This window comes from Ursus maritimus, unplaced genomic scaffold (genome assembly GCF_017311325.1).
Source record: "Ursus maritimus isolate PB19 unplaced genomic scaffold, ASM1731132v1 scaffold_24, whole genome shotgun sequence".
NCBI lineage: Eukaryota > Metazoa > Chordata > Mammalia > Carnivora > Ursidae > Ursus > Ursus maritimus.
The window spans coordinates 35710461-35733386 of record NW_024424897.1 but is presented as its reverse complement, the minus strand read 5'-3'; the positions used below and the strand labels follow the sequence as shown (position 1 = coordinate 35733386).

General features: G+C 42.2%; 3 protein-coding genes across 8 annotated transcripts in view; 1 reads left to right on the top strand and 2 right to left on the bottom strand.

Annotated features, from left to right (window-relative positions):
- TADA2A (transcriptional adaptor 2A) overlaps positions 1-4014 on the bottom strand; it is a 68164-nt gene extending 64150 nt beyond the window's left edge. For 2 of the 4 annotated variants that reach the window (XM_040640954.1, XM_040640955.1), the window contains exons 1-2: positions 3688-4014; positions 1429-1528 (exon numbers count right to left, since the gene is read on the bottom strand). The gene's annotated coding sequence lies outside the window, so the exon portion shown is untranslated. The remainder of the gene's footprint in view (positions 1-1428; positions 1529-3687) is intronic. The other 2 variants (XM_040640956.1, XM_008695437.2) reach the window with 1 other exon arrangement.
- Positions 4015-7412: 3398 nt separating this feature from the next.
- Positions 7413-22926, top strand: part of ACACA (acetyl-CoA carboxylase alpha) — a 281347-nt gene continuing 265833 nt past the window's right edge. For 2 of the 3 annotated variants that reach the window (XM_008695440.2, XM_008695439.2), the window contains exon 1: positions 7421-7662. The gene's annotated coding sequence lies outside the window, so the exon portion shown is untranslated. Of the gene's footprint in view, positions 7663-22926 lie in introns of all 3 variants that reach the window. The other variant, XM_008695441.2, reaches the window with a different exon arrangement.
- CUNH17orf78 (chromosome unknown C17orf78 homolog) lies at positions 10134-20826 on the bottom strand. The gene is made up of 4 exons (XM_040640952.1): positions 20769-20826; positions 19209-19295; positions 18456-18701; positions 10134-10489 (listed from the first exon to the last, which is right to left on the bottom strand). Exons 1-4 carry the CDS (start codon positions 20824-20826, stop codon positions 10401-10403), a joined length of 480 nt encoding a protein of 159 aa, XP_040496886.1. The 3' UTR covers positions 10134-10400.

Sequence of the window (22926 nt, the reverse complement as noted above, 5' to 3'; positions counted from 1 at the left end):
ATATATTTGCAAATGATGCTACAGATAAAAGACTGGTATCCAAGATCTACAAAGAACTTCTCAAACTCAATACGCGAGAAACAAACAAATCATAAAATGGGCAGAAGATATGAACAGACACTTTTCCAATGATGACATACAAATGGCTAACAGACACATGAAAAAATGTTCAAAATCATTAGCCATCAGGGAAATTCAAATCAAAACCACACTAAGATACCACCTTACGCCAGTTAGAATGGCAAAAATTGACAAGGAAGAAACAACAATTGCTGGAGAGGATGTGGAGAAAGGGGATCCCTCCTACATTGTTGGTGGGAATGCAAGTTGGTACAGCCACTCTGGAAAACAGTGTGGAGGTCCCTTAAAAAGTTAAAAATTGAGCTACCCTATGACCCTGCCATTGCACTACTGGGTATTTATCCCAAAGATACAGACGTAGTGAAGAGAAGGGCCATATGCACCCCAATGTTCATAGCAGCATTGTCCAGAATAGCCAAATCGTGGAAGGAACTGAGATGCCCTTCAACAGATGACTGGATTAAGAAGTTGTGGTCCATATATACAATGGAATATTACTCAGCTATCAGAAAGAACGAGTTCTCAACATTTGCTGCAACATGGACGGCACTGGAGGAGATAATGCTAAGTGAAATAAGTCAAGCAGAGAAAGACAATTATCGTATGATTTCTCTCATCTATGGAACATAAGAACTGGGAAGATCGGTAGGGGAAGAAAGGGATAAAGAAAGGGGGGGTGATCAGAAGGGGGAATGAAGCATGAGAGACTATGCACTATGAGAAACAAACTGAGGGCCTCAGAGGGGAGGGGGGTGGGGCAATGGGATAGACCGGTGATGGGTAGTAAGGAGGGCACGTATTGCATGGTGCACTGGGTGTTTTACACAACTAATGAATCATCAAACTTTACATCGGAAACTGGGGATGTACTGTATGGTGACTAACATAATATAATAAAAAAAAACATTAAAAAAAAGAGAGCAAGTATGGGGAGATAGAGGCTCTTGTAGTAGTTTAGGCTGGCGATATGCTCCTTAACATACTTGTTTTCCTAATGTTACTTTAGCAGAGGACAAAGCCTTTGTTCTTACTTAACAGATGTGCATGAAATGTTAGCTGTTACTACCATCTACAGTTAGAAGACAAAGGTTTAAACTTCATCCACCAGGAAGAATGCGTAGGTGGAGGGAAAAGGATTTCATTGAGTATGTGAATCAGATTATTTCCTATCTGGATGGGAAGGAGGGAGCTGAAAGGGTAAATAGTGACATCGCAACGGAGAGAAAAGGAGGCCACGCTTCCCTAAAGGGATGTTGCTTTGGCTCATGGACTGTCTATTCTGCCAAAGTTCATCTTCCCCGTGCTTAGACAAATAAAAATGTTGGGCAAAGGTACTTTATGGCTTACCCTTGAGAGCTCTGTGCTTTTTAGTGGAAAACAGGCCCAGGAGATTAGCTATCCCTGCATGTTGCAGTTCTCTTCAACACTATGGAGTCATCACAAATGCCTAGGAAAAAAATATCTAAATAAATCATTCTGAAATTGAACCTGTGCGTTACTTAGCTGGTTTAATTTCAGAATAAGACAATGGCAGATACTAGTAGCTTCATGAGACCTGCTTTTTTTTTTCTCTTCCTGCCATCAAGAGTTGAATGGGGTTGGACAATCTGAGGACCCAACTACTTTATTTTGTCATGGATGTGTTGGCAAAGCGGAGTCCTCCAAGATGGGAGTCCTTGCAATCCTTCTAAGAAATACGTTTGGTTTTGTGGGAGTTTTAATTTGTCAAACAGCTTTTTAAATGCAGCCATGGAAGGCAAAGTCAAAACAAATTCTTGGAGCCAAATGGGATTCCCAGAGCTTCAGAGCCTGATGGTTGCTTTTTATGTATAAATGTGCATGTTGAGGAATAATATCTTAGAAATACACTTTGTAACATGTTTCACAGACAATTAGTATCCAAGAATATAGCCAAGAATACATACTTATATAACAGTAAATAGAGACTCACAGGGGCTCCTGACTGGCTTAGTTAGTAGAGCGTGGGACTCTCGATTTCGGGGTTGTGAGTTCAAGCCCTATGCTGGGTGTAGAGATTACTTAAAATCTTAAAAAAAAAAAAAAAGAAAAGAAAAGAAAAAAAGGATCAATAACAACCCGAAAAAAAAAAAAGGGGGAAAGGTTATAAGCAAGCAAGAGAAAACCTGAATGCAAATATGTGGAAGGATCCTCAGCCTCACTATTAAGCAGGAAAATATGCATAAGAACAACGATGACATATTACGTCATAGAGATAAGATTGGCGAAAAGTTTTAAGTCTGATTTTCAAGTTAGGGAGATAGTGGGATAATATTCTGCTGGTGGGAATGTATTTGGTACACCCGCTTCGGAAAACTATACGCGGTCTAGCAAAGTTGAAGGTATATGTAACCTACAACCCATGAATTCTACGCCTTATTATATGTCCTAGACACAGACATGTCTGAGAAAATTCATTTTAATTATTTCTTTTTTAAAGTAGGCTCCATGTCCAGCGTGGAGCCCAGCGCAAAGCTTGAACTCACGACCCTGAGATCAAGACCTGAGTTGAGATCAAGAGTCAGATGCTTAACTGATTGAGCCACTCAGGCACTACCCCTACCCCACCCCCCGAAGATTCACTGTAGGGGAAATAAACTGCTATCTGGTATTATCATATGTATAAATTGTGAGTCTTCAATTTTAGTGTCTCTTCTGTTGAATGTTTGGTTCTTCTAGAGGGCAATAAGGACTTTATAGTATAGACTGCATTGTTTATTCTTCTTTTCCAGTACATTAGGGGGCAGTCATGACCTGAATAAATCCTTCTGAATAAGATCTTCCGGACATCGTCTTATTCTGTGGAGACCATGACACTATGCTTCTGAACATATCCTTCTCCATCCTATTTTAAATTTTAGAAAACAGACTTAAAATAGGAAAGAATTTCGCTGTTATGAATGTCCCCTCCCCTTTGGGCCAATAATACATACGGACTTCACATTTGTTTACATTTGCTTATTTTCTTTTTTTTTTTTAATAATGATTTTTTATTATATTATGTTAGTCACCATACAGTACATCCCCGGTTTTCGATATAAGGCTCGATGATTCATTAGTTGTGTATAACACCCAGTGCACCATGCAATATGTCAGAAGGGGGAATGGGTAGTAAGGAGGGTACATTTGCTTATTTTCATTTGTTTTTGCCCACTTTTTTTAAAGGAGGAAGTTAGCAACTTCGGCCACTGGGTGGCGCAAATTCACAAGAGTCTGGTAAAAGTTTGTATATTCCAGCCCAAGGTCTACACTCTACCACACACAGGAAGGTTAGTTAGAAAAAAGGCTTTGGGGACCTGAAATGTAACCATAGACACGGATCCAAGTTCTCTAAGAATTCAGATTAAGGTAAATTTCTGGTATGAGATGACTGGTTAGTCAAGTCACCGAATAAGGAAAAGGAAAAGAAGGAAACAGGAAAATGTTAGAACAAGGAACAGGAAGAGAAAGATGAAGGGATAAATATGAGAGAAAAAAGAATATAGGTCCAGAGAGATAAATTCAGGTGTTACCAACAGTTCCAGGATGGCCTCTCATTGGTTTGTATGCTGGTAAGCAACAGCAGCTTAGATTTAAAGTAAAGATTACCTTATTTTCTTCCAGGAAGTCAGTTATGCTGCCGGCAGCTATCCATTTAGGGAGTGACATTATCAGCATATGTTTCGAGTGTCTTCTGTGCACACCGTGCTTTGTCAGATTCAGAATAATAGAGACATATACAAATTAACACAGCAACTTCAGGCTTCAAGCATGAGAACTAGGCTGTGTACCGGACAACTCAGGGCAGCATGTGTGAACTCCAGAAGTAGAATCCTGAGAGCAGAGGATCCGAGGGTGAGGCGAGGAGGGGTCATAAGACTGTCAGCCTGTCCAAGGCAAAGAAAAAGGAAGGGTTCCTAGCTCCTAGTCATAAGTACATATAGCCACACTTCCTTGGAAAGTGGCTATTTCTGGACATAAACACAGGAAAAGTGCTTTGGGTCAGAATCTGCTGAACACTGCTCAAAGAGGCTCTAAAATAAGAAGGGTCGGGATGAGGATGATTAGGATAGAACCATCCTTAAGTCCCTGTCTGATTAGTAACCCAGAAAAAGAGGGACGTGGGTGTCCTGCTCAGGCCTTTCAGAGGTCCAGGGAGTCCTAGGTCACTTTGATCTTTTGAATCATAGGTATATAAATGAATCACAGGTTAAAAATAAATGGCAAAACAAAATATAAAACTGTTGTATATTTTAAGTCTTTACATTGGAGAAAGTTATGCTTGTAACACACGATGGCAACTATCTTTTTTTTTAGAAAAAAATTTTTTTTAATTAATGATTTTTTATTATATTATGTTAGTCACCATACAGTACATCCCCGGTTTCCGATGTAAAGTTCGATGATTCATTAGTTGCGTATAACACCCAGTGCACCATGCAATACGTGCCCTCCTTACTACCCATCACCAGTCTATCCCATTCCCCCACCCCCTCCCCTGAGGCCCTCAGTTTGTTTCTCATAGTCCATAGTCTCTCATGTTTCATTCCCCCTTCTGATTACCCCCCTTTCTTTAACCCTTTCTTCCCCTACCGATCTTCCTAGTTCTTATGTTCCATAGATGAGAGAAATCATATGATAGTTGTCTTTCTCTGCTTGACTTATTTCACTTAGCATTATCTCCTCCAGTGCCGTCCATGTTGTAGCAAATGTTGAGAACTCGTTCTTTCTGATAGCTGGGTAATATTCCATTGTATATATGGACCACAGCTTCTTAATCCAGTCATCTGTTGAAGGGCATCTTGGCTCCTTCCACTATTTAGCTATTGTGGACATTGCTGCTATGAACACACAATGGCAACTATTAATGTGATTCAGCAATACCTTTAAAAAAGTTTAAATTGAAGGGTTCCTGTGAATGTGCCTTTTCTGTCCTAAGCAATTAACCCACCTCAATCTTTGGGCCTATCAGAAAGTTTTGAGGTGACTTGAGCCCTTCAAAAGATAGAATGACTTCCAGGCTTCTCAACTCTAAGACTTGAAAAAAATGCACGACTTAATACTTGTGCCAACTAGGGGTGCCTGGCTGGCTCAGTCGGTAGAGCATGTCACTCTTAATCTCACATGATTTTGAGCCCCACGTTGGGTGTAGAGATTACTTAAAAAATAAAGAAAAATTTAGGGGTGCTTGGCTGGCTCAGTCAGTAGAGCATGTGACTCTTGATCTCGGGGCTGTGAGCATGCTGCCCTCTTGCCCATGTTGGGCATAGAGATTACTTAAAAAAATTTTTTTTAATCTAAAAAAAATAAATAAAAATTACTTGTGCCAACTGGAAACACAGTAATAATGTATTAGCCAAAAAAGAAGGACAGATTGAAAATGGTGTGGAGAATATGATGTTATTTGTGAAACGTGTCTTTATATGTATGTATATGTATTTATAATGTCTGTAAAGAGATACATCAAAGTATTGACACTGGTTATCTTGGGGAGGGGGATTAGGTATAATTTCTTGTTTTTTCGTTTATTCTTTACAGGATAAACAGCAGATGTTGTTTCTTAACCTGTTCCCTTCAACAGCCAGCATTTCCTAAAAATTGTTACAATGAGAATCTCCTTTAATAAGCAAAAAACAAAGTATGCTAACTTAAGAATGAATTTGCAGTCGAAGTCTTGCTGGCTTGTCACTTCCCGAAGGAGTAATTGGCACTCCTTAGAAACTGTTTTATCGAGTTGAGTCTATAGCTGAGTCTATGGTGCTGACAGGGAGAACTGTGCCTTGCTGTGAAGGGATCTGCAGACTAAAACTTCACATCCCAAACTCCACAGCAGAGTTCTCCCTTCCCTTCTGCTGTCTCTCCCGTCTCTCAGTTTTCAAAGATCCCTACTGGGACGAGAATATGGGATTCAAAACTGTTAACTAATGAGAGAGTCAGAAAATCCTCAGAGGACCCTCGCTCTGTCAGAGGAAACAAATTGTCCAAAAAGCAAAATACACAATTTTGATTCCATCAGTGAATTTCTCTAAAGTCGGTACAAATGTTACCCAAATTATGCTCTTGCAGAAGATTTAAGACATGTAAACTTTGCCACAGTTTTCGTCTCCTGGGGAACCTCATGTTTCTGGATGAAAGGACATTCTGTGGTGGGTGAGGCTGGGAAGAGTGGGGATGAATGTAGGCATCAGTCCTAGACCAAGAGCTTCTAAGTATAGAATGTTTTTAATCATCCTCCCTAGTGGTCTTGGGAAGGAGCAAGTTTTTTTTTTTTTTTTCCTCCCCCTATCTCATGGTTAGACTGAGCCACAGATGGCAGGATAAACTGGAGGCGGTGTTGTGAATCAGTGTGGGGTGCAAATAATATACTCATTGATCCAAATGGCAGCCCCAGTGCACTGTACTCTCTACCTCCTGTATTTTCAAAACTATCATCTTCCGTGCTTTGTATCTGTTTCATCTCTTCCAGGCTCAGCTTGAATAATAAATCGGGGCTTGGAGCGAGATATTTTCCCCTGCTGGTATAGTTTTAAGAATCACTTTTTTGGACAGTACCTGAAGTGAATGAGAGAAGGATACAATCCATAGGTGGTTTTTACCAGAGAACCAAGAAAACAGAATTACTTAGTGACAAGGACAGCTTGCCAAAATGAAATGGAATGGTTTCAAGACTCTAATACTAGAAGCAGGACAACAGTCTTATCCCTCCTGCCATTCCCTTTTCTTAACCCCTGTTCCCTTCACCATCCGTTGTTCCTGCTTCCTAGACAAACTCTTACTTGAGCAGGTCAGACTTGACTCGGAGCTATGCCTTTGTAAGAAAAATCAGCATCAACATTTTGCTCTGGAATCCTTGTTCAAAATGTATGCAGCTCAGGGGCGCCTGGGTGGCACAGCGGTTCAGCGTCTGCCTTCGGCTCAGGGCGTGATCCCGGCGTTACGGGATCGAGCCCCACGTCGGGCTCCTCTGCTGTGAGCCTGCTTCTTCCTCTCCCACTCCCCCTGCTTGTGTTCCCTCTCTCGCTGGCTGTCTCTCTCTCTGTCAAATAAATAAATAAAATCTTTAAAAAAAAAATGTATGCAGCTCAGCATTGTGGTTTGGGGTGTAATGTCAGGCCCACTTGAAGAGTTGTGGATTATCAGGAGACCTCATGTGTGTCCTGTTCGTATGCAGTCCCTAACCCCCTTGGGGATGACTTAGAAGAAGGAATTCTGGAATGCTTAGGGTCATGTTCCCCTCACCAGTGTGTGGTTAGCTCATGTAGGGCAGAGGCTAAATCATAAAACCCTATGAACATCAGCCTGGGAAGACAGGAATCCCCACCCGAAGCCAGTTGAGAGCCAGTGAGCATGAAACCAGCTGTGAGGATAACAGAGGAGTTGGTGAACTGTGCCACACTAGTGGCTGCCTTGCCATTTGGAGGCTGTGTTTAAACCTTTTGTCAAAGAGAGCAATGGGTCCATTCATAGTGCTCAGAGGGAAGGCTTTTTGTTCTCATTTGATGGGATGAAAAGATACCCGTGTTCTGTGGATGGATGAAGTGAATCTCAGAGGCTTGTGGCCAAGACAGTTGTAGTGGCATGAAGGTAAGTCTGACTGCTAAGCCCAGGCTCCTCCTTCCCTGGCCTGGCGTCAGTGTTTGATTGTAATGTCTCTGCTGAAGATATGAGTAAATTCCCAAGAACCTGCCGATATTGGTTAATAATAGGGAGAAGACAGTGCAGTATCCTTTGTTCAGTGTGTGAAACAGAGACGAGCTTTTCAGAAGTATGTCTCATGGATGATAGTGATCCCTGCAGTTTTCTTCGAGCTTGATGAGTTGGGAGCATCTTGTCCAACCTAGAAATTGAAAGGAAATACGCAATAAAGAGGATGCAAATGGGTATTCCTTCATGTACCAACGCAGAGATGGCTTAGTACAAAACCCCATTTAATTCCAAGTACACATCATTTGCCTCTTTGTAACCCAGTAATTCTAGGAAAAGTTATTGTATTTACACAGAAAATATCAGCAAGTACACTTGTTTATGCACGAGAACCTACAGTTGGTTGGACCCTGTAACCCACTAGCAAAGAGCCCATCCACCCCTTGCTTGACCCATTTGCCTTGAATGGAAAAGGCTCTGGGTATGCAGCTACTTTGGATCCCAGTTGCACAGGGATTGTATTTCATTTCTTGAATCAGACTCACACACTCTCACTATGTTTGAAAAGAGACAGAGATCTGAGTCTCTGTGGACCAAATATTTTTTACTAATCCCATTCCACTCTTGGTGTATCTGATTCCATGTCCCATCTGACTTTCTGTGTTCTTTCTAAAGGCGTAACTATTTTTTTTATAGATTTTATTTGTTTATTTGAGAGAGAGCACCAGTGGGATAAGGGGCAGAGGGAGAAACAGCTCTCCACTGAGCAGGGAGCCCAGTGTGGGGCTCAATCATGGTTACCTCTAACTCTGGACTAGTCTTTTTATTCCCTTTCAGGCCTATTTCTCCCAGTGTTCGGTAGAAATGAAAATGCAGATTGGAATAAAGAACTAAACATACGTCCTATGATTAAATCATACTAATTTACATGAGCTCATCATCCAATATTAGCAGAAACCAGATTATAGAAAGTAGTAACCTAGACCAGAGATGACAAATAAATTGGCATTAGGTACGTGAAACACTGGGATAAGAAATATTCTGATACCATGCTTGGATGGAAAAAGCTATGCTTCAGCTTTAAAGATTGAGATATAATTTACATATGCCATTGTGTAAGTTTGTGTATAGTGTGTTGATTGCATACATTTATTTTTTTAAAAGATTTTATTTATTTATTTGAGAGAAAGAATGAGCATGAGCAGTGGGGAGGAACAGAAGCAGAGGAAGAAGCAGACTCCCCGCTGAGCATGAAGCCCAACGCAAGGCTTGATCCCAGGACCCTGAGATCATGACCTGAGCCGAAGGCAGACACTTAACCAACTGAGCCACCCAAGCGCCCAACCACATATGGTTACATATTGCAATATGATTACCGCCCTAACACCTCTATCATGTCATAATTATCAGTTCTTTTTGTGGCGAGGACATTTAAAATGTAGTTTCTTAGCAATTTGGGGGCATACGATACAGTATTGTTGACCATAATCACTGTTTTGTGTGTTAGATCTCCAGAACTTATTCAGCTTCTAGTGTACTGTGCTTGATTATTGACATGTGCAGTCGACACAGAATTAAAGAGTAGCCACTGTGTACCATCCTAGACTAGATAATCTTTGAGACCCATTCTCAATGCTCTAATTCTGCAAAAGTGGATTCCTTCTTTAATTTAATTTTTTGAATGATTTTATTTCTTTATCTTTATTTATTTATTTAGAGGAAGAGTGCAAATGGGGGGAGGAGCAGAGGGAGAAAGGGAAAGAATCTCAAGCTGACTCTGCACTGAGTGGGGAGCCCAACACGGGGCTTGATCTCACGACCCTGAGATCATGACCTGAGTCAAAACCAAGAGTCGGTCGCTTAACCAACTGCACCACCCGGGCGCCCCCCCCTTCTTTAATATTAAAAGTTTTGGAGACCTCATCTTCGTGAGTGTTGTAGATGTTATAGAGAAGGCACGCATCAGTTTCTGGTATTGAAAGGCTGAGTCCACTTCTGGTAGGGAAACTGGATTTAAAGCAGCCGTGCTGAAACAGTGGTGTTGTGTCCGTTTTAGACACCAAAGGGCAATAGGAGCTTATGATGCTGTCTGGAAACCCAAGGGCCAGGAGGAAAGAAGCTACTTTGCCAAGTATTCAAACTTTTCAGGACAGTGATTCCTAAACTTTGTCGTATGTAAGAGTTACCTAGGGGCAGGGGTGGATACATATGCTGTGGGTTCTGAATTCTTACAATTTGGGGGTACCTTTTTTTTTTTTAAGAAAAAGAATATGAATTTTAAGAATACAAAATTAGATACAAGCTTTATACAGGACCCATGGGTCCTAAAGTTTAAGCTTCATTAATTTCACAATAAATCCACCTCTACTTAGGGGGGGTCATTAAAAATCTTAAAAAATAAGATTCCTGGCCCCACTGTAGACATTCTGACTGATGATATCTGGGGCTCAGAAATAATATATTTTCAATAAATACCCTGTGCTGATGTTAGGAAAACAAAACAGTAGTACAAATACCTACCGATTTCGTGACACATAAAAGAAACACCAACATTAGCTTCATAACTGAAGCAGCTCCCCGTCTCCCAGCACTTAGATATTAACCTCATTTTCTCCAAGTAAATGACATAAACCATACAGAGACCACTTTCCTTCTTGGGCTGAGACTCAGGTTGGGATTCAGCTGCCGCAGGTTGCTGGCCTTCCTTCCTTTGCCTTCTCCACAACCGCTGGCATTGGCATAGCTCTCTGGCTCCCCGGCATTGACTCTGAAGGGAGAAAGTGGCTGGTGTTAATTTCAGGTGGCTGGTATGCCTTTGGTTACCTTGCAAACCTCCTGTCAGGCCATTTAAAGAAAATTGTTTGGTTTTTTTTTTTTTTTTGGTTGTTGTTTTTTTTTTTTTTAACATTCAATCTCATTGGATCTGTCCTCCCTAGAGAATGTCAAGTACAGCAGAGGGCAGGCACTTGCATTTAGCAAGCACCGCCAATGTGCCAGGTGCCTTTCACACGGGATCTTAGTTAACCTTCAAACACACCAGGAGAGGCAAATATCATTAGTCCCATTTTACAGATGAGCCAGCTCATGTTGGAGAAGTCAAGCAGCTAGTGAGTGTGAGTGGCAGTTCTATCCAAACCCCGGAGTCTGCACTTTTTTCATTATGTGAGCCTGCCTCTGGAACAGAAGAAAGTCTTTATAAACATTTTTTTAAAGTAGGCTCCATGCCGAGCATGGAGCTCAGTGCAGAGCTTGAACTCATGACCCTGAGATCAAGACCTGAGCTGAGATCAAGAGTCAGACGCTTAACCAACTGAGCTACCCAGGGGCCCCCAGAAGAAAGTGTTTATAGATCAAGTCCAGGGACCCAATACATCAACAAACTTACAGGGCATGGGACTTCAAAAATGACAAACACTATAATGGCGACTCCACTGAATAACAGGGTGACAGCAATCAGAAATTTGACCACAGTGCTCCATTTCTGCCTCTTCTTTAGGTTCTCATCTGTGTCTAAAAGCAGAGAGAGGAGTAGAAGAGGGAGAAAAGAAAACTTGAGAGAGGGAAGAGATTGATCCTCTGACATGAAGTTCTTCTAGCTCCCCAGACTAATAGGGACCCCACCGGATGCAGACACAATAGGCTGAATTTCCAGTTCCATCTCAGTCAGGAGTGGGGTAGGCATCTTGGGCTCTGCTCTAATCTCCTTTGAAGCCTCTTCCCAATGAGTCACCTTCCCTGGAATTTGGGATTGGCCATGATCAAGTAGGAGTGATTCTTGCGTTACTTTCAGGGGAGGTAGGGGGTTGGTGCTCAGGGAATTCTGAACTCCTCTTTCACCAGCACCCTCTAAGGGTCTCTCCCCTTGTGCTCAGACAGACACACTGTGTGGGATCAGAAAATCACCTTCCCTGTGCTTCTCTTGACTGCAGTGGGGAGTAAAGGAACAAAGGTGAATTGGATTTCTTTTGGGTCAAAAGGCAAACTTGGGGACAAATGGCTCATATGCATCTTGTTATTACTAATCTTATATTTACATTTCTCCCATGGGAACTGGGATGTAAACTAAACTGGAATATTATAGAAGTTGAGTCCTGGCCAATTTGGGGAGAGCCATTTCCTAAAAACAGTGTAGATGAAAACATGCAGTTGGTTGTTGTCCTCATTGTCACGATGCTTAGTGTTGAAACGTTGTCCGTCTACACATGCAATGCCTAGAATCACCTACTACACAAATACGATTCATTCTGTCCCCCAACCTGGCCACCAGCTCACTTGGGTGGAGGTAAAAGATTATTAATAGTGTCAAACTACGTACATTTCTGGGACCTTCTTTAGAGAAGCTGATTTTTTTTTCCATAAGAAATGGAGTGATTTTCTGATGTGAAATCCATGTAATTACTCAACCTCCCAGAAAACCGTAGAAAACTCAAACTCATGTTGGGGCTAAAAGTGTTTCTTTTTCTTTCTGTTCTTGTCTCACTCCTCCTTATTCTGTACCTTCTTTCAAAGGGCTAGAAAAATCATCAATACTTGTAGTTTTCTCTCCTTCTTTATTCCCAGGAGTTATGGAGGTGGTGGTCGTGGTGGTAGAAAAAGTCTCTGATGCAGCCCTCATCACTGCATAGACCTTACATTGGGAGATCCCTGGTAAAAAAGCTACAAAACAAGAAAGAAACAATGAAAAAACAACTGAGAAAACTTCATCCTGCCTTTGTTTTTTATTTTATTTTATTTTATTTTTATTTTTATTTATTTGATAGAGAGAGACAGCCAGTGAGAGAGGGAGGGAACACAAGCAGGAGTGGGAGAGGAAGAAGCAGACTCCCAGCAGAGGAGCCCGATGTGGGGCTCGATCCCAGAACGCTGGGATCACGCCCTGAGCCAAAGGCAGATGCTTAACGACTGCACCACCCAGGCGCCCCCATCCTGCCTTTGTTTTTTACCTGACAAAACCCTATCTCTACCCAGCTAATATTAAACTTTTAATGTGACTCCATAGGTTTAGGGAGTGGACACAAAATATGCCAAGAATAAATGAGGATAGAGATACTAATAAGAAATATGTATTAAATCCCTGAGGAGGCCTTGACTAATGTAGGATCAAAGTGGAGAAGTAGACCATATCAAGTTTATCATTCTTAAGGCTGTAATAATGATGATAGAGGGCGTTAACACTGTTGAAAATTTCCCTCTTTAAAAAAATTGGCTCCAAAGTCCAAGGAAGAATGTGAAATAACCATAATTTGCCTTAATGATTGCTGCAGGTCTAACTGAAGTCCTAAGTCAACTTCTTTGAGAGAGGTTTGGGGAAAGCAGAGGGAGCTGGAAGAAGGAGAGACCACCCAGCTTCATGCACTCCTCAGTTTCATTCTTTCAGAACACAAAATTTTTAAGTAGGCTCCATCCAGCGTGGCCCCCAACATGGGGCTTGAACTCATGACCCTGAGATCAAGACCTGAGCTGAGATCAAGAGTCAGACGCTTAACTGACTGAGCCATCCAGGCAACCCAGAAAGTAAATATATTTTTTAAGATTTTATTTATTTATTCCTTTGAGAGAGAGAGAGAGAGAACATGAACAGGGGGAGGGACAGAGGGAGGAGAGGGAGAAGTTCAGCAGGGAGCCCGATGCAGGACTCAATCCCAGGACCCTGGGATCATGACTCAAGCCAAAGGCAGATACCTAACAGACTGAGCCACCCAGGTGCCCATTCCTTTAAAGATTTTATTTACGAAAGCAAATATCTTTAAATGAATATCCTTTCTGTACCAGGGACTGCTTCAGTACTTTGGATATATCTGTTGGATACATTCTAGCAAGACCAAGGAAGGGGAAAGGAGGGTTGAGGAGGAATGGGGAAGCAGACAGCAGTAAATACGGTAAACTTTATGTCATTTTATTTATTTTATTTTTTTTAAGATCTTATTTTTTTATTTGGGAGAGAGAGAGAGAGCACAAGCATGGGGAGTGTCAGGCAGAGGGAGAGGGAGAAGCAGACTCCCTGTGGAGCAGGGAGCCCGACACAGGGCTTGATCCCAGGACCCTTGGATCACGACCTGAGCTAAAGGCAGACGCTGAACCGAGTCACCCAGGCGCCCCAGATTTATGTTATTTTAGAAGAAGGTAAGTGCTACTAAAAAAAAAAACCAAACTAAAAGCAGAGCAAGGTTAGGGAGCAGTCTGGGGGTGTGGGTGGGCAGTGGCTAGGCAACCTGCAATATAAGCTGGTTTCCTTGAGAAAATGAGAAGTGAGCCAAGGCTTGAAGCAGTGTTGTAGGCAGAAGGGGCAGCGCGGGGAAAGGCCCTGCGGCAGAGTGAGTGTGTGTGACATGTTACAGTTTTAGAGGAAAAGCAGGGAGGCCAGTGAGACTGGAATGGAGTGAGCACAGGGTAGTAGGAGATCAGGAAAGTTCTAAAGGAAACGGGCCTGTATCAGGAGCCGTGTAGGCTAGTTTAAGGACTTTGGTTTTTATTCTGATTGAAACGGGGATCCATTGCAAGGTTCTGAGCAGAGGAGTGATGGATGGCTTTGTTTTGAAAGGAGCACTGGAGTGCTGTGTTAGACTGTAGGGGGGCAAGGGTCCAAGCAGAGACACCTGTTAGAAGGCTGTTGCAGAAATCCAAACGAAAATGCTGGTGACTCAAACCAGGTGCGGCAGGGTTGAGACAGTTGGATTCTGGCTGTAGTCTAACTAACGTCACTTGGCTCCATAATTGACCTAATCCAATTGAGACACTGGTTCCTATTTTGTTTCTAATGGTGTCTAATCATTGCTTATTAAATTAAGGTCTGTAAGTCCTACTTGACTTTTCTAAATTACTTTCCCAAGTCTTGATTAAGTCCATGTGAAATGATAGCTCTTGACTTCAGAGGCCAATGGCCACAGTACCAGGCACTGCACGTGAAATTACAGAGGAAGGAATAGTCCCTGCCTTCAGTTTAATCAGGAAGACCATGTTGGCAAAGATAGAGATGGAGAGCCAACAGGTTGAAAAGGAAAAACAAGGAAATTATATGAAGTATTTCCAGCATTGGTGCCAGTCAGTTCTCTGAAGTAATAACTTATGTGTTTCTGAGACAGATGAGATGGAAGATAAACAAATTTCACTTAGGACGAGTCACATAAGTTCTCTGTGTTTTGGTTTCCTTATCTGTAAGATGGTTATAATAGAGTAATTCTTGGCCTACCTATTTCACAGGGGTAATGGGAAGATCGGAAACAAATAAAAATGAGGAAGCAGGTGTGAAAACACTCTGCACACCGAGTGATACTATGATTGAAAGAGAAGGAAAAACCGAGCAATCCTCTGGTAGAAGAGCTGTACCCTCTAGCCGCAGGGATGATGCTATTTCAATGTGGCATGTCTTCCCACCTCCTGGGAGCCACTGTTTCAAAGTCTTCTTAATAGGCTTCATCTGTCAGTGTATTTTCAGTTCTGCTGAAGCTTTGAAATTAATGTCTGTCTATGTTGGCAGCTCTTTTAGGTCTCATCTGCTAGGTAACTGAGCATTAAGGTGGAGCACGTCTGTAAATACAACCACTCCATTCCCCGTGATGACAGAATTGCAATACTAGTTTTTCGTTGGCTAAGCATATTTGAGCAAGAACGCCCCCCTTTCAGGAGATGTACAAACTCCACATCCATGAAGTGGATAACTTAGCAGATGATGCTTTGCTTTATTACAAAATAATTCATTTGAAATAGGGAACATTAGGTTCTGTATGTTTAATGGAAACCTCTCTTGGAGATTATTCTGTAATAATACTAGCAGGTCGAAAAGGGCTTATAAAGGGGCGCCTGGGTGGCTCAGTCGTTGAGCTTCTGCCTTCAGCTCAGGGCGTGATCCCAGCATTCTGGGATCGAGCCCCACGTCGGGCTCCTCTGCTGGGAGCCTGCCTCTTCCTGTCCCACTCCCCCTGCTTGTGTTCCCTTTCTCGCTGGCTGTCTCTGTCAACTAAATAAATAAAATCTTTAAAAAAAAAAAGGGCTTATTAAAGAGGCCTTCCATATTGCTGTTGGGTTTGTCTTTCAGATCAAAACCTCCCTTTACATATCTACACATGCTATCATCTAGTCAAATCTCTCATTTGTAGCTGTAGAAACTGAGCACTGGAGAAATGGAGTAACTCATCAGAGATGATAAATAATACCAGAATAAAACTTGTTTGATGTTATCCCTCCTACACCCCAGTTTCACAAGGGGTAAACAGTCCTTAGGAGTTGGCTCACACTAATCAAATTCCAAGGAGGCTAATCTATCTACTAAAATGACATTTTAAAAAAAAGTTACATAGGAGAATGTATCCATCAAATGGATTGGGTAGAATTTTTCTCTTCTAGGTACCCTGTTCTAAACATATAGGTTCTTTTTAAATCTAATTAGAAATTCTAGATTAATGTAGAATCTGAGAAATAGGAAGTAGATGGCATAAACTATACCACAAGTGAAAAAGACTTAATGAGTCATCTTTGTCCACCCGAAAGAAATTTCGGGATATTCATAATAGAGAATCTTCTCATTGGCCCAATTCCATAAACAGTAACAAATAGTCTCCATCTGACATTTTCTACAGTCCCTGTTGACCCACATCTTCTGATGACTGTGTTGTAGTACATTATTGTCCTTCCCGTTTCAAATTCCTACTTTGCTCTAGGAACATTTTCATAAACTGTCTTCTGATTGTTTCTGGGACATCCTTTTGTGCAGACTGATGTCAGCCATAGCACGGTAATTTCAGAGGGCATCTCTTTTATGACCTTGTATATTGGACCATTTATTTAATTTTTATTTCTATCCTACTTGGTGTCTCTCACATCCTGGTATTCAATGTAAATTTAAATTCAGAATGGGCAGTTTCAAACTTATAAATGGGGTGATATTTCAGAAGTCCCTAAGTTGGTTGTTTGGAATTCATCATTGTTCCATAGAAATGTATCATGAATGTTGATTAGGCCCACCAACTAGCCCACAAACATCCATTTAATCTCTTTGCACAGCTCAAAGAGTCCTGGGTATTAGCTTAAATTCTGCATTCGGGAACCAACCACCATGCCATGAAGGAAGGAGGAAGAAATATGCCCAGGGCAAATTTTTGAATTAGGTCAGGTTGATCTCTGGCATCCCTCCACCCCCTTAATCTCCCAGTTTTCCTTGTCCCAGATTTCTAAGAACTGGTGTCCTTAATTGTCCGGAATCCAACAATGCACTATATCCAAGAAAAAGCCATCCTGCACAGAGTGCTCTAGACTCCAGAATGACTGAAGTTCACTATTATTGACACCTGCCATTGGTGCTTCAAGGGGGTGATACAAGGGGGGGTGGTGTCATATGTTGGGAGGAAAACAATCTGGTTGAATTACTTTACATTAATATTGAGTAACCAAAAACCCTCAAATGCTGTCAGAATTTTTTCAGTTTTCAATAAGAGTTTTTTTTTTTTACACAAATTGTTACCATATGAACTTTAGAAAGTACAATAAAGGGAGTGAAAACATTCATACCATGCGAGGATATATAATTTACTGTATCTAGAATCACACATCCCAAGAATCTATCCACTTATTTCCCAATCTCTAGTCATCTAAATAGACTGTAGTTTTTAAGGTCCCCCCCCATTATTCTGCTTGGGAACCCCCAGTTTCTCTAAAAGTGTCAAGTTTTATTTTATTTTTCCGGCCGTGCACCAGTAGCATCTAGGGGATGGCCTGTATGTAAAGGGAAACTGCCAACATCATACACTGCTTGACAGAAAGAATGGGTGGGGGCAGGAAAGAAGGCAGAACAGAGAAACTTAAGGCTGATGTCAAGAACCATTGCCCAGTAGCTTAGGGGGAACAGGCGTTCTCACAGTGTGGGTGGAAAGGCCAAATGGAATCACCGGGTTGGAGGGTAATGTAGCAGTAGCTATCAGACCTTTGATGCAGCAGTCCTGCCTCTTGGAATTTATCAGATGGATAAATTGCAGGTACACAGAGAAGAATGGATAAGGTAATTGCTTGCAATATTGTTTGTGTTTATAGAAGATTCGAAACCAAAATATCCATTAATAGGGAACTGGTGGAATAAATTATAGTACAGGGGTGCCTGTCTGGCTCAGGCGGTAGAGTGTGCGACTCTTGACCTTGGGGTCGTGAGCTCAAGCCCCATGCTGGGCTTAGAGATTACTTAAGGAAATAAAAAATTATAGCATGGCCATACAAAGGAATACTGTACAATTGTTGAATGAGACAAATGTATACATACTGGTATGTGACAACCTATAAGATCCAGAAGAGCAAGGTATGGAACAGTGTGTATGGAATGCTGCCATTTATGTTTTTAAGATATATACGTCCATTTTGCTTAGAATAGGAAGGAAATTCCATAAGTTGGTAATAGTGGTTCCCTAGAGAACTGAAGGATTGAGAGATTGGAGTAGGAGGGAGACTGAGTTTTCACTATAAATCTGTGCTGTTTAAATATTTTACTGTCTGCATTCAAAATAAATAAAATTCCAATAACCATTGTCAAAAGAAGACCCATCAGAAATGGAAATTGCATGAAAATCCCAGCATGTCAGGGTGAGAAGGGCCCATAGAGATTAAAAAACTGATTTTCAGAGAAGACGCAGATCTGCCCAAGGAGAGGGTAATCCATATCCTTGAGGCTTTAGCTACTACTAAGCCCCACCTGGCTTCAGGGATGTCAGCTTAAAGTCAGTGCCAACCTCCATCTCATTTTCCAGTCTCACCTTTGCCTGTTAGGAGGGCTCCAGTCTGAAACTTGGATGTGGGAGTTAAGTGACAGTTTGGGGAGGCAGTGCTGTTTCTATGGGGAGCAGCGATGACTCTCAGGTTCTTCAGAGTCTGCTTGACCTTTGACCTTCTCTCTGAATACACAAGGTTGACTTTGACTTTGCTCCCAGGGCCAAAGCACTGCAGGGTAGCCACAGTCTGATTCTGAATGAATGTAGACTTTTGGGCTTCTGCCTGAGCCTCTGGAAGGAGAAAAGCCAGACAGAAAAATGAAGCTGGTTCTTAATCTGAATGGGACCCAGCTAAACACCTTCCATTCATGACCCGTGTTAAAACTCCAATGCTGTACTTGGTTCTCTTTTTTAGTTTACTTCTTCCTCAACATGAGTTTGTGGTCCTGAGTATACAAGCCCTGCCTTTCCTCCTTCCTGCCATGGGTCTCATGAATATAGGTGACTGCCATAAATTCAGCCCAGAGAAACGCTCACAGATTGGCTTCTCCAATGCAGAGAGGGTTGTGCGCTGACTCCTTCTCTTTCTTCACCTTCAGCTGTTTGATTTATAGAGCCATGCCTTAGGTAATAACTGTTAACTTAAAACTTGGTTTCCAGAAAACCTCTTGAGGGGATACATATCTTTAAAATAGGATGTTTGAGATCTGGGCTAGGAATGGGGGAGACGGGCATCTTTTAAAGGTAAAGATTTTCTGGAATGGCAAGGTGATTTTTCGGGACGGGCCTGTTCCCTACCTTGCATCAGCACATCCCTGATTTTTCTCACATCCTTTGGGAAGAGTCCAGGCAGCTGTTCCACGTGGCAGCTGCTATCTCTGAGTTCTGAAAACAAAAAGAGAAAAAAGGTCAGGATTTATAATTTATCGGGTACTGTTTAGAAGTCCAGGTATTGGAGAGGGGGGTGCAAGAGAATGCAGTGCCTTCTCATAGAGCTGGCACTTGGGGGGCTCAAACACTGTCAGAAAAATATTTTAAAATATATCCAAGTAAGAGTTAACCTAGCACAGAGGAAAAAAAAAAAAACTGAGTTTCAATCCATTACACTTGGGGGGTGGAAGGTGAAATAGTGTTAAGTGAAATTAATGAATAAGTTAATGAAAAGACCAACCAACCCATTCCTCCAAACGCTGCTTATTATCTCTTCTTCTTCTTGTTCTTTTTTTTTTTTTAAGATTTTATTTATTTATTTGACAGAGAAACAGCCAGTGAGAGAGGGAACACAAGCAGGGGAGTGGGAGAGGAAGAAGCAGGCTCCCAGCAGAGCAGGGAGCCCGATGTGGGGCTCGATCCCAGGACCCTGGGATCACGCCCTGAGCCAAAGGCAGACGCTTAATGACTGAGCCACCCAGGCACCCCTCTTCTCCTTCTTGTACTATCTGCCTTCTTATATTAAAACTTTTGAAAGATTATTAAATGTAACTCTGAACAAGGTATCTCTTCAGGTTTCCATGGAACCATAGGTCATAGTTTATGTATGCTTTTCGTAGCATAACTCACGGGATGTTGTGAGTTTTCTTCATCTGTTAAATTTGTTACTGCTGCACCTTGAGCTGTTTGGCCATAACTCTGATTAGCTCATTTTAGAGATGAAATGTTTAGACACTTTGAAAAAGCATGTTTTAATAAACAGTTATCAGAGAGCAGCAGATGGTGCCATTCCAGCCTGTCCCCCTTCCCGTCGCCCCTCCCTTTCCAAGAGCATCCTCGTCTGTTTGGATGTACCACCTTAGAAAGGAAGACAACATCTTATGAGGGTTATGAATTTGAGAGTCTTCGGTGTTGATAATACTGAAACTGTGACAGCACCCTTCAGTAAAGAAAGCTATCTAACAGTGAGAGCACTTTCAATGTTAGTTACATGAATAAGACAGAAGAATGCATCGAGTTCTCTGAAGACTTCTCACCGTGGGGGCGTCTGGGGGGCTCAGTCTGTTAAACGTCTGCCTTCGGCTCAGGTCACGATCCCAGCATCCTGGGATAGAACCCTGCGTCTGGAGGAGTCTGCTTCTCCCTCTCCCTCTGCTCCTCCCCGGCTCTTTCTCTCTCTTGCTTACCTTCTCAAATCAATAAATAAACTCTCAAAAAAGGGGGGGGGAAGACTTCTCACCATGGAACAGCTATCTCTCCGAGCTGAAATAAGTTACAGTCCTACCTAGAAGCAAGAGAGTACACGGGATGACCGTAAAGCATCACCTACTGAGTACGGGCTTTTTCTCAGTCTGGTGGAATAGACCCCCAAACACATTCTAGGTCTCTCTTTGGATTTTCTAGGATATTGACTACAGAAGTACTTACCTTTCTTGCCGACATCGTAGGACGTAATGATTAGGCTGAAAACCAAGATGGTATCCATGTTAGCGGGAGCACATGCCGCTAATCTGTCACAGCCCCTGTCTTCTTGCTAGGTGCTCGCGCTGCCCTGGAACCAAGTTTGACCCTGGGAGAGTCTGGTTCCACCCTAACTATTTTGCCCCATTTCCTGAAGACCCAGGAATAGAGCTGATTGGAGAGAGGACCAAATGTGCTTGTTAATGATTGACTCAAAAACTCTTCCTCTGACTTCATAGCTTGTGCCGACATAAGGAACTGTAATTACCTAGAGGTTTCCCTAGAAGAAAGGACATAAACACCCAGTGATATGCTTTACAAATACTTGTACGTGGACACGTAGACATTCACATGCATGCTCACTGACACAAGCACATAGATTTATACACTGACATAAGGAGATGTAGAGATTTCTATTAAGGAAGGTGATTCAAGAACAGAACAGGAAAGTAGGACTGAATGAGTTAGTGAACTACATTGGAGAGAGCACCGGGCTAGGAATTGATAGACATGAGTTCTAATATAAACCCTGTTATTAATATCGCCTTGAGAAAATGGCTTGACTTCTCTGAATCTCCATTTTCTCCTCTGTAACTGGGGAATTCCGACCAAATAATCTCTAGAATTCATTCACAGTTGTACACATAAACTCACATTAGTACAGACATATCTACCTAGTTCTGCACATTTTAACAGCCCCGAATAGGTAGACCACATTGCCATGACTATTACACTGGGTGAGTGATACCGTCTACAGTTTGGGAAAGTTTTCCTAGACAGATAACCGTCTTGAAGAGTTTTCTAAAATTGTATCTTTTAGCAAAGAGTTTACATCCAGTGTAATACCCTGTAGACTTTGTGATAGCATAGCCAGGCGGATCCTGCAGTAGGAATGAAGATCTATGCAGATCCTCCGCCAAAGTCACGAGCCTCTGCAGTCTTTCTACTCACTGTAAATTTTCTTCATCGGAGCCAACATCGGTCTGGCTGTGCATGAGAAGGTCTTGGAGCCTGACACTCTGATAATGATGTGAAGGGAGCTTGAGTCAAGGGATTTCCCATAAGGGAGTTCATGAGATCCAAGTCAAATTATAATTGGAATATTACCCTGTTTCCTGGCATTTTAATTCAGGTTGAAATCTGGCTAAATTGAATTCAAGGGAAATCTTGTTTTTGTTTTTGAAGATTTTATTTATTTATTTGACAGAGAGAGAGAGAGCACAAACAAGGGGAGCAGCAGAGGGAGAGGGAGAAGCAGGCCCCCCCGGCAAGCAGGAGCCCAACTCAGGGCTTGATGCCAGCACCCGGCAAACACAACCCGAGCCAAAGGCAGATGCTTAACTGACTGAGCCACCCAGGTGCCCCGAATTCAAGGGAAATCTTGATGGGGAAACAGAATGGAAAGAGATGTCACCAAAGGACAGCATGCTGCCTGAAATGTGGAAGAAGGGTTGAGCATTCAGCCACAGTGCCTTTCATTTTTTTGTTCAACAAGTATTGTGGGCCTACTGTGTGCCAGCTGCTGTTCTAGCAGTGAGCCAGACCAAATCTGTGTTCACATGAAATGATGGGAAGCAGACAATAAATACAGTTGGACAGAAAACAGTGCGGAGGGCTAATGATAACACGTGGATGCAAATACAAGGTAATTAGAGGTTGTGATAGTTGTGGTGAAGCAGCAAACAGGTGATGAGGTGAAGGGCTACTGGCAGAGGTTACATTTACAGTGATCAGGACAGACTTCTCTGAGGTGACAGCTGAGCTAAGAAAACCAGGAGAGTGGATGGCATAGAAGCCAATAAAGAACAGTCTTGCAAGGAAGGAATCAGGTGGTCAAGTGTTGAGAGGTTGTGTAAGAATAAAGCCAGTAGCAGTGGGTTTGACAATTTTGTGCCAGCAGTTCCAGCAGAGTGGCGGAAGCAAGAGAGGGCTGAGAGGGAATTGGAGGTGAAAAAGTGTACATAACCTTTTTCGAGATGTTTCGCTGTGGAAAGAAACAGAGAAGCGAGGCCACTGAGTGGAGGGAACATAAGTGCCTCAGATCTTTGTTGGCCCAGAGCAACACTGCCTCATTCCCTTTTTCCCTGCTGCAATTGCCTGATTCTCTTCGCAGGGCAGGTGGTTA